We start from the raw sequence: 12022 nt of genomic DNA, 5'->3' as shown, positions 1-12022 counted from the left end.
ATGAGAAGATGAGAGGAACTTGATCCTATCCCCCAGCACAAATACACTGACATTGACGCTTATGTTTTAAGATTTTTTTTTCTCCTCGTATCTCATTACTGCCACTTTTATTTGTGATTTCTTAAGCTCAGAAAATTTAAATTGGATTTTAAATCCATTCTCTTTATCCAAGAGACTCTACATGGAGACAACCCCTCCATTTCTCTGGAGGGTTTTATCCACTTCTCTTTCAAATACACACACAACGTCAGAAACCAAATCAAAACAGAAGGATCAAAAGGAGCAGTATTGATGATGGATCAAATGCATACTAACCACAACCGGTTTATTGATTTTTGAATCTGTCACATATTATTTCCTTATTCCCTTTGTTTCTGAATTGCTTGAGCATGTTGATTTAAGTCAGCTTTTAACTCCACTTTGTCACTGTGACCTTTTTTGATCCCAGTCCGTTTGCTCTCAAATTAATTACACTGCAGAAGCTGCCTTGCTCCAGGTTGTGGTTTTCACGTCCATGGTTAAATTAAATCTTTCTATGCCACCAGCTGGGACAAGTGGTGCTTGACAAACAGTGGGGCCAGGGACAGTAAACCACAACATCCTCTTCATGGTACAACCATCCCCTGAGTAAATAAGGAGCCCCTGTGGGAATCGGGGAGATGAACCAGAGGAAGGCATGTAGAGGAGCTTCCTTGCAGATGGAGATGCTGGTGGGAAGGTATAAGGGAGAAACTCACCTTCACCTGTCTCCCCTTCCTTCAGATTGGAAACTGGGGCAAATGCATGGTGAGGGCCAGGCTACTCCTAAGCAGGGCTAGGTAAAGAGCACAGTGTGAAAGATCATGCTGTTTTCTGCTCTGCTGCAGTTTATTTCTGGCTCTTCCAGGGCCCTTGCCAGTCACTTCACATCTCCTCAACCACTCTCTCCAGTTGCTGCCACCCCCTGTTAGCTGAAGCACACCCAGAACAGCTTTGCTCCTACATCCACTTGAGAAATGAGTCCCTCTTTTCCAGGAGCTTGTCTCAGAAAGACACTGGCAGAGCTTAAGGTCTCTGTGTCATGCTTCTCTCTTGGGGATTTCTTTAGCATGTCCAGAGGCATCCTAAAAAAAATAAATAAATAAAAAGTATTACCATGGAAAAATTTCCCTTTGTGTAAACAGCTAGAAAAGCAGTTAAATGTACTGCTATTATGAACTGAAATACAACTCTCTGTGAAAAGAAGATTTCAGATTTTCAGTGTGCTAAATAGCAGGGTAGCAGGGACCACATGGGATCATGTTCTGGGCATAACATATAATCTGTGATCATTAGTGCACCTGGGTGCCACTTAGAGCGATAATAAGCCAAATGCAGCTCAGTGCTACTCTATCTGCTCCAGCCAGGTAACAAAACCACACAGTAATAAAGTCAGGTTAGGAGGGACCTCCAGGGGTCATCAAGTCCAGAAACATCTAATCAGATTGGCTTGTTCAGGGCCATGACTGGTTAAGTCTTGAGCACCTCCAAGGAAGGTCTCCAAGACCTTCTCTGGGTAGCCCCAAGAGACTCCAAGAAGCCTCTCTGGGCAGCCTACTCCCAGTGCTTGACCATCCTCCTAGTAAACAATTTATTATTAATATCTAAAGGGAATTTCCAACCTTCCAACCAGTGCCCCTTGTCCTGTTGCTGTGCTCCTGACAGAGGATCAGCTCCTGCTTCTGTGTGTATTCTGGCTGGGAGCTGTCCTAGTGCCTGTAAAAATGAAAAATGACAGACCCCTCATGCCCAGATATGCCAGAAGCTCAGGAAACAGCAGAAACCAGCTGTGGCACACAAGAGCTGAGGACATACTTTGTGGGAAAGCACTCCCACTGCAGGGACACCAATATCCAAACACTGTCCTGCCGCTCAGACTCTGGTCAGGACTCAGCTTCTTTGTCCTTATGGCTCACTGGCAAGGATCACTTCTGTACACCGATTGCTCTGGAAAATCATTTGCCTCTCTGCCTGCCACCTCAGTTAATCCTTTTAAATTCCATTAGATACAATATTCTTTTCTTTTGAAAACTTTCTAAAATTTTGCAAACTTTCTAAATTGCATTACATAGGGCCACATCTTCTTAAAATCTATCTGGAGGTTTCCTGCCTTTCCACAGCAACCTGCCTGTGCTTAGCAAAAGTTAATTTGATGTGGCGGCCACTTCTGACGGACAAGAGCTGCACCTGTGCTGTTGGCCAGGAGGAATGCACCTCCAGGAAAGTAGGAGACGCACTCCTTCACATTTCCTGCTGAGTTTGTTAAACAGGTTATATCTATTTTTAAAAGATTGTATTACAAACTTTCAGGGAACAACACAGGCTTTTCTCAACAAAATTAAGACAAGCTAAAAAAAAAAAAAGAAAAAGAAAGAAAGAACAATGCATTAATCACAGTGTCAAGAAACAGAGTCAGTAATGTCTGAATGCACTGAGCAGAGAGAGGGAGAGAGGAAAGTTTATTGGCTTGCGGAATGCAATTTTTCACTCCTTTAAAATGCTCCAGATTGTCAGTTCCTATTAATTTTTTACTTTTTGTTATGTAATACATGAGCTGCATAGCTAAAAATCATTCTTGTCCTGGCAGTTTACAAAAGACATGCAGTAATTTAATTTCATTCCTTTTCCCACTACTTAAGAAAAACAATGATAGCAACCCCAGCAAGGACTGGTGATTATTAACTGATGTTCCCAATCTGATGGATTTTTTTTTTTTTAAGGTGAGACAGAAACATTCCTTTGTTTGCTGTCTTTTGAGGAAGAGGATCTGGTTGCTCATTTTTTAGGCGGTGCTTTGTTCTGCACAATGCAGAGCACTGTGCAAGCTCCTCACTTACCATTGTGTTAATCTCCTCTAACGTCTGTGCCAGTTTGGGGTGCCCTCCCCAGATCTAGCAGTGCCAACAGACCTGGCCTTGCCCAGGTGATGACATTCTTATGAGACTGTCTATGTTCCCCACATGTCTGCCTTACTTGTTCCATATTCAGATTCTCAGGGAAACCCTAGCAAACAAGGAAGCTGTCCTTCAGCCTACGAAAAATAAACTTGGGGCTTTTTTCTTTTGCACAAGTGCTCTAGGCACCCAGGAAATCATAACATGGCAAAGCCAGGAAAGAGTCTCAAGTTGCCCAGCCTATGCATGGTAAAATTACGAGAAAAATTACTCCAGGACAAAGGCATAACGACCCTAGCCTGCTTATCCTGGCTGCAGAACAAATGCTGTTGTCATCTGGTGTTTAACGTATGAGGCAATGATGATTACTTGTGATTTTGAGCCTGCAAGAGCTAAAATAATATCCCGTATTTCAGACTTGGGAGCAAAACCATCTCTGAAGGGTTCTTCTGTACATGGCAATATAATTAAAGTTTGTACATTATAAAAATTCGGGTATTTATTAATATTCCAGTCTGATTTGTAAAAAGTGTGTAGTTCAAAAACCTCAGTAGCCTGAGGTTGGTCTATGCTGACTGGAAGCTAGCCAGTGTTATTCCAATCTACAAGAAGGATGTGAGGGAAGACCCAGGGAACTACACACCTGTTAGTCTAACTTCAGTTCCTGGAAAAGTTGCAGAGATCACACTGGGTACTGTCAAAAGGCATTTAAAGAACAATGCAATCCCCAGGCACTGTCAACATGGGCTCATAAAGGGAAAATCCTATTTAACTAATTTCATATCCTTCTATGATAAGGTCACCCAGCTAGTGGATGAAGGGAAGGTGGGGGATGGAGTTTTTCTGGATTGAAGTCAGGGTTTTCATACTGTCCCTTACAGCATGCTTCTGCACAAGTTGTCCAGCTGTGGGATGAATGAATTCATGGTGTGCTGGCTGAAAGACAAAGTCCAAAGCGGTGTAGTGGGGATATCTCTGGATGGTCAGTGGTCACCAGTGGTGTTCCTCACACCTCATTCCTGGGGGCCAGATCTGTTCAATATCAGCCACATTAGCTGATGATACCAACCCAGGAGGTGCTGTTGACACTCTTGGGGAACAAAAGGTTTTGCAGAGTGATCTGGATACACTGAAGCATGGGGCTGTGATTAACGGGATGAAATTTAACAAGTCCACTTGTTGGATTCTGTACCTAGGACAGAATAATGCTGGCAACAAGTATAAACTGGGAGAGGAGTGGCTGGAGAGGAGCTCTGCAGAAAAGGATCTGGAGGTGCTGGTCAGCAGCAGGGTCAGCATGAGTCAGCCAAGTGTCCTGGCAGCCAGGAGGGCAAATCCCATCCTGGGGTGCATCAAAGGCAGCATCACCAGCCTGTCAAGAGAGGGGATTGTCACTCTCTTTTTAACACTGGTGCAGCCTCGCACAGAGTGCTGTGTGCAGTGCTGGGTCCACAATTTAAGATGGATGTTGAAGTCTTTGACTGCATCAAGAGGAGGGCAACAGCTGGTGGGAGGGCTAGAAATCATGTCCTGTGAGTAGTGGCTGAGTACACTGGGCTTGTCTAGCTTGGAGTAAAGGAGGCTGAGGGGTGATCTCACTGCTTTTTGCAGATTCCTGAGGAGGGGAAGATGGAGACTGAAGTGATGATCTCTTCTCCCTAGAATCTAGCAATAGGATGTGTGGGAATGGTCCAGAGCTGCACCAGGGAAGGTTCAGACTGGACATTAGGAAGCATTTCTTTATTGAGAGCATGGTCAAACCCTGGAAGAGGCTTCCTAGGGAGGTGGTTGATGCCCCAAGCCTGTCAGTTTTTAGGAGTTATTTGGACATACCCTTAGTAACACTCTTTAACTTTGGGTCAGTTCTGAAGTATCAGGCAGCTGGAATAGATGATCAATACAGGTCCCTTCCAACTGAAATAGACTATTCAAAACACATATTAATATTTCTCCCCTAAATGCCACTGTTATGCCACATGTTATTCATGAGTCAATGAAACTTGCCACAAAAAATGAACCACAGGGGTTGTTTTTCTTAAAAAAAGACATGAGTACTTTTATTAAGTCCAAGGGAATAAACCAAATAGTCAAATAAACCAAAAGTCAAATGATCCAACACAAAACTGTGCTATTGTATTGACATGATCAACTCATGACCAACAAGAAAACAGAAATCAGTCCCACAGTGGTCTGAGGAACTTTCCCAAGTCATAATTTGTCCCAAAACACAGGAACAAAAACACCCCAAAAAAACAATGCAACAAAAAAAAAAACAAACCCAAAACAAAGGTCAAGTCTTTCACTCTACTACATAAACTATAAATAGGTAAGAAAGCCAAGTAAGCAAATCCACCAGAGCTGTGGTGGCAGGAAGACAGAGGTTGAAGTGAGACATAGAAATGTCTTCCTATGGATGTTAAAGTTCCTATCACATCTACAGGGAGGAAAGAGACCATTGTATCCTAGAAACTCGAAGATGCATGAGTTAAACTCACAGTAAAGGGATTTGCCATTGCGCAAGAGAAAGAAGCTGAGAAAATTATACAGGGGAAAAACACAGCCTCCCAGATGAAAGTTTTCCAGTATCTTATCCCTGCAGACTCCAGCCAGCATGAAAAAAATGTCACAGGGGAAGAGTATCTCTTGCAACTTCCCTTACTCTTCAGCCTGAGGTGAACACTCAGCTGTGCAATGTCATTTTGTGCATACATCACCAAAGATGAGATCAGAAGTGCAACATCTTATTCTGATTTTAGATGAGAAAGATGGTAACAACTGGCCTAGTAACATAAAACATCCACAGAAGCAACACAGTGTCAGGAGATGAAAGGAGGAGCCTTTCCTTGAAGCTAAAGCAAGTCTGATTCTCATGTACACGGAGGCCTCTTTGGAGCCTGGTTAAAATAGGGCTTACAAGGGAACGAATGTATAAATTAGCCCTGCTTGAAGGGCCCTTGTGGGCAGGCAGAGAGTGGGTTTGAGGCTGAAATAATTTCATTTGTCCTAAGCCACCTGCATGGGCTGTCCCTGAAGTCCCTGGCAGCAGACAGGTGGCCCTCAGAGAGATGTGGATCTGCACGTGGCAGCCAAGTCCATCTCTGCTGAAAGCAGCATGGTCTGGGACAGCACAAATGTTGGACGTCACAGCCAGAGGCCACGGCAGCTTCAGCAGGGTCACCATCCCTCAGCAGGGTCACTCACCAGCCTGCCACTTCTGCTGGCCCTCTGGAGGGCAGTTCCTATGCTCTTCAGGAAGATCTTCTTCCTCTCCTTCCCAGGCTCAGGCCTAGAGGTGTCCTGGCTGTGTTCCTGTCCTTCAACACTCAGTCCAGCCTTCCGGTTATCGCATGACAGCAACCAAAAAGTTCTGATGGGCCCTGGCCAAAAGCTACTCCCAAATGCTACTCCCTGGATTCACCAAAGCAGTGTTATCAACAAAAGAAGAGGACAGCTTCCCATGTCATGAAAACATGATGACACAGGTTTAGACTTGAGTCTCCTACCTCAGACTTGATTAGGCCTTAGCTGATAGCCTGGATTGCTCTACTTTACCACCACTAACATAACTCCAGTCTGCAAGATCTCGAAGAGCTATGATGGAGGAAAATGCAAAAAAAATATTTCTTTCCTTTTTCCCTTATGCTGCCATTCCCTACTGTAACTTGATTATAACATCATGGAGATGGGACCTGGATCTATGGTCATCTCGGTGTTCTGAAGTGAGCTCTGGTTACAGCCTGACACCAAACTGGAGAGTGGCTCACCTTCTCCATGACCCTGTTTCTTTTCCATCCTGGGGAGAAAAGAAGGCATCTTGGCACAGAGGTTGAATGGAGCTGTAGCACGCCCCATTCCCAGTGCTGCTGCACAAACAAGCCTCCTGTCTGCTTTCCCCTCTCCCTCTTTCTTGCCAATGCTGCTGTCACCTGAAAGTCAGAGGGTACCAAGGAGGCAAAGAGCAGGCAGAGAGCCACTACATCAGTAAATGCATCTGTGGACCCCCTTTTATCCTGCTGGAGCGTTAACAGATCAACAAACACCCTGTTCCCACTGAGCTCTGACACACATCCAAAGGTACACCCAACTCTGAGGTTTTTCTCTTTTTTTTTTTTTTTTTTTTTTGTTTTAATATATGGGTCTGTAAGGTGATTACATCCGGGTTTGTGTCCACACGGCAAAACCAAAGAGCATTCATCAGAAGAATAATGATTCAAATGTGGCTTCTTATCCTCCAGTGATTGCCCATCTGGCAAAAAGGTTTAGAAAATGTAACAATAGTTTTGAAATAAATAGGAGGAAAGTCAAGACCGGCAGTGTACTTTCCACATCAATGGCAAATATACTACTGATGTGGAAAGTAAATAGCTTCAAACAGAAGGAGAAACCACTGTGGATAACTCTCCACCTGTGAGCTGCAGGCTTGAATGCCACTGCATGAAAACTGAAGTAGAAAATCCCAAGTTCATCACCTCACATTGCAAAAACAGGTATCAAACGCTTTATCACCTGTGGCTGGGTAGTATCAGGGGCCAGCTGAAATTCAGAGGATTAAAAAACCCTGTTACACATTTCAAAAGCTTACGTCCCTGTAGGAATATGGAGCGCTCACGGTCGGCGCACCTGCATTCTACAAGCATTCCTCAAAGCCACCCTCCTGGCCAGGCTGATTGTGGGGAGGATGGCCCGGGGGGCATACGGAAAGATGCAAACCTGCAGCTGGGGAGGAGATGCTAAGGACGCACCTGTCCCATTGCTGCCACCCCCTCCCGACCCCCGCACGAGCACCTGCAGAGGAAGGGGAATCTAACCCCAAATTATAGGTCGCTCCGCGGTTTGCTTTTGGGTCTGGTTCACTTCGCCACCCCGGGGAGCACGCCGCCGGGCCGGGCCGGGGTCCGCTCTGGGAGCCGGGGCGATGCCGGGGCCGGGCGGGGCGGGGCCGGTCCCGGGGCGATGCCGGGAGCTGCCGGTGCTGATTGGGCTGCGCTGCCGCGGCCGCCGCCCCCTCCCCGCCGCTCTCGGCTCGGCTCCGCCCGGCTCCTCCCGCTGCCGCCGGGATCCGCCGCCCGGGGCTCCGCCGGGATCCGCCGCGGCTCCGCGCCGCCCGCCGCCTGCTGCCGGGCCCATGGCGAGCACGTCGGCGGAGATCATCGCGTTCCTGCTGACCATCTCGGGATGGGTGCTGATCTCCTCCACGCTGCCCACCGACTACTGGAAGGTGTCCACTATCGATGGCACGGTCATCACCACCGCTACCTTTTGGGCCAACCTCTGGAAGACGTGCGTTACCGACTCCACCGGCGTCTCCAACTGCAAGGACTTCCCATCCATGCTGGCGCTGGACGGTCAGGCTCCCGCTGACCCCCACCCCGACACCTCCCCGGTGTCCCCTGTGCCGCTCTGCGGGGGCTCCCGGGGCCGCTCCCGGGCCGGGCTCGGCGGGGCGGGCGGGCAGCGGGGGTCGGGGAGCGCCGAGCGGGGCCGGGGGGGCGGCGGGGACCCGGACGAAGGCGGCTCCCCCGCGGGCTCATGGGCAGGTGTCCCCGTGTCCCCAGGCAGGTGGCAGCCGGCTGCTTATGCACACCTGTGGAAGTGGGGGTTTTTCCTCCCCAAACCCCACTAGTTGAGATTATATGCGGTGCCCAAGTGTCCGTTTTGGCCTCTCGTGCTGTCACTACCTGCCTTTCCCCATCAGAGGAGTGTGTGTGTGGATTTGACACAAGAAGAATGCAGGCAAATTTTTCTTGCCGATTTATTTTCCGGCTGTCGTGACATTCCTCTTTTTTATGGTTTTGCCAGCCACGCAACGGTCGGTGGAGAAGAACAAGCCTTGGCGTCGTTTTGTTTTAATTAATGTTCCTTTGCTGGTTTTGCTAAGTGGTTATTAACTCAGATGTAATTGCTTCATTGATAAATGACAGTGTGAAAGCTCGGGGCAGTCAGGGATGCAAAGGTATGCAGAAGGGATGCATAGCTTTGCTCAGCTTTAGGGCAGTGTTATTTTGAAGCAAAGCGAAGAGTTTCACTATAGGGCTTGAAACCAAAGATTGAGTTGATGCTGCGTTTCTTCCCTGGTTAAGGGAAAACATTTTTGCCCTTTCGGGAGGCCGTACTGGGAAACTGGTTCACTGCAGGAAATCGTTACAACTAAACTTTTAGTTGATAAATCCACACTGATTATGGCTGATAGAAACAGGAGAAGTGTGTATGACAAAGGTTTATGTCTTCAGAAGTGACTGTAAAGAAAGGGAGGAAAGGCTTCTAAAATTATGGCACCTTTTCCAAGTTTTTACAGTTATAAATGAATGCAATATGCAGTGTTCCAATGGCTTTGATACTCACAAAAGATCATGCCTACTGTTCACAATCTGGCAAGGCATTTCCTTTGCACTGGAGTCTGAGAAGGTATTTTGGTGTAAAAGCTCTGTTTAAAAGGAAAGGAAGGTCTGTTAATCTAATCACTAACAGAGATTAATAGTAATTGGAACAGGGATTAAAATGAACATGACGTTAATACCAATATCAGAAAATCTTTAACCTCTGTATGTAGAAAGGGCTGAAAGAGGTCAAGATACCAAAAAGAGGTAACACAGGCAGCCCTTAAGCACCACTATTTGCAGGATGCTCCCCTCGGAGGGAGAAGTGCTGTTCCCGGACCTTCTTTTGACCCTGCCCTGTGGAGGCAGAGGGATTTGCCATGTCCTCCGAAGATATAGGAGAGCTGGCTGGCCTCCATTGACATCAGTCACTCTGTGGCCAGGTATAGCAGCTGAGAGTGGAGTTTCCAGGACTGGCAAGGAGCACAGGAGTCTGGGCAGGCAGGCATGGAGTGATTGTTGGTGCGGAACCTTTTGGATCCCTTGAATCTATTGTTCAGCTGTGGTTTTAGGTATGGGTGAATCTGTTTTCACTGTAAGAAAAACATAGTTACAAAGTATGCCAAATCGGGAACATTTAAATTTTCAAAAAGAATGTAACACTTGACAGCAAGATCCCTACCCTCCTTCCCCCCAAACGCTTGTTCATTGAAACTTTGTGGTTTGGGTAGCATGTTCCACTTGGCCAAAGAATGAGTTTCCGAGGTGCCTTGTGCACAGTGAAAGAGCCTTCAGCTCATTTTGGACAGAAGTGAATCTGGAATCCATGTCTAGAAAGGCCCTGTCCCAGTACTTCTGGCCAGGTTGTTTATCAGTAGTGGAAAGTTCTTGGCTTCCGTGTTTTTCAACAGCATCTTTAAATGCTGTGGGGCCAGATTCTGGTACCCAGGCATGATGTGAATGAAAGGCAGGCTGGAGGGAGAGTGATGTGACCCCCCCAGCATAGACCAGGCAAGGTGGGTGGGGTCAGAGGGGCAAGCACTGCAGTCAGGGGTGCTTTCAGTAGGGAGTCTAGCCCACACTCCCTTCCTTGTGGTTACAGGCTCTGCAGAGAACCTGTCAGCAGCTGACTGTGGGTGTGTATGTCCCCTCTTCACCCCAACCCTTCCCCTGTGGGGGAGTGCACTCCAGGGCTGCGGTGTGTCACTCGTGGCTTAAAGAATTTGTGTCTCAGCAAGTAGACAAATCTGTCTCAGCCCTTGTCTAACCTCTTCCTTCCCTCCTCTGCCTCTTTGCCCAGACTTACATGTCTAAGGTGGATCCCAATCCCTGTGACTGGGAATGTGGGAACTTCCTGACTTCATCCTCAGGTGGGGGACTCAGAAGATTCAAACAGGGCAGATCTGGTTTTGTTTTTTTTTTCTCAGGAAAGTGTTTGCGAGCAGAAACAATAACCCTATAAAGATACATGTTGCTCTCCTTGACATGGCAGAGCATTATTGGAAAATTCCTGAAAATATTTCTGCTGTCTCGGGGAAATGTGGCTCTGCTCCACTCCTTTGTCGCGCAGACAGAGAGGATTTGCCTCTCAGAGCAGCTCCTTTTCTACGGAAATATTTTTTGGTCAAATCAGAAACCTCTAAGTAAGCTGGACTTCTTATCCTGAGAGACTGCTCAGGTCTTCCAGGGGATGAGACAGAATGAGGGGGAAAGAAATCAGGGTGTGACCATGCTTTAAGGAACCTGGTCTATGTGAGGTGTCCCTGCCCATGGTAGGGACTAAGAACCAAATGACCTCTGAGGTCCCTCCCTACCCAAACCTCAATGACTCTATGATTCCACACCACTTGCTGGAGTTCTCCTGTAGAGTGCAGGAGAAGTCCTTCCTTCTTCAGAGGCAATGTCATAGTTCAGGTCAGGGGTGCTCAAGGGTTACCCTTGTTTTGGTTTCTATCATGGAGTGGGCTTGAACTGTCCTCCCCGGCTTGCTGTGGGATGGCACAGCAGTGGGGCTGCCCTGATGGCTTTCAGACCATCACTCCACATGGACGGCTTCCAGAGAAAATTGCTTGTGCTCCCCTTCCACCTTTATGCATTCCTGTAGAAGAAATCAATTTGGCCAGCCCTCATTAAGTGCTGAGCCCCACATTCTGTATGCAAGCAAAAATGCTCTTCCTGTCTGTGGGGCTTAAAGTAATTTCGGGTTTACTTTTTGTGCCACTGGTGCTAGGTAGAAATTTACTGATGAAATCACCTCCCCAGAAGAGGACATATCAGTTTCCATGTTTCTAACAGTGGATCTGATGACCTTTTGCAAGAACAGAGCTGAACAAAAATTCAGTTATGAGCTAAAAGAGGGTATTAGAGCTTCGAAAGACATACAAAAGCAATGGGTGTGTACTTTTGGAAGGAATCTGTGCTGTATCCGTAAGGCAGCCTCTTACACTTCACGTGATGCAGACTGCAAAATGTCACCAGAGGCATTTATTGTGAAAGTGGCAGCCCCCAGAACTTTGCATATATGTTTTTTTTTCCATAGTGTCATATGACACGAATATGTGAATGCCTTCTAACTCTTTGTACGCATGAGGAAAGTGTGAGCGGTGAGGCAAGAAAGATGAAGCTCTAACAAGATTAATTTGAGTACAAGATAAAACACATTTGTTTGAAACTAAAAAAAACCCAAACAAAAACAACAAAAAACCAAAAAAACAACAACCCACCTTGAAATAGGTTTCTCTTGGAATGCTGCTAAACATGACTTTATGAGTAATGCATGTTTGTCTGCTTGTC

General features: G+C 46.8%; 1 protein-coding gene across 2 annotated transcripts in view; it reads left to right on the top strand.

Moving 5' to 3' along the window:
- The window catches only part of CLDN10 (claudin 10), a 54325-nt gene that overhangs the window by 33133 nt on the left and 9170 nt on the right, over positions 1 to 12022 (top strand). Inside the window, exon 1 of one of the 2 annotated variants that reach the window (XM_086880888.1) lies at positions 7944 to 8257. The exons of the other annotated variant lie outside the window; for it this stretch is intronic. Within the exon in view, the coding sequence (XP_086737014.1) occupies positions 8038 to 8257 (220 nt within the window). The 5' untranslated portion in view covers positions 7944 to 8037. Of the gene's footprint in view, positions 1 to 7943; positions 8258 to 12022 lie in introns of those variants that run through there. 2 annotated transcript variants of the gene reach the window in all.

The sequence above is a fragment of the Cyanistes caeruleus genome, chromosome 3 (genome assembly GCF_971803275.1).
Source record: "Cyanistes caeruleus chromosome 3, bCyaCae1.hap1.1, whole genome shotgun sequence".
Taxonomy (NCBI): Eukaryota; Metazoa; Chordata; class Aves; order Passeriformes; family Paridae; genus Cyanistes; species Cyanistes caeruleus.
This window is presented reverse-complemented; position numbering and strand designations above follow the sequence as displayed.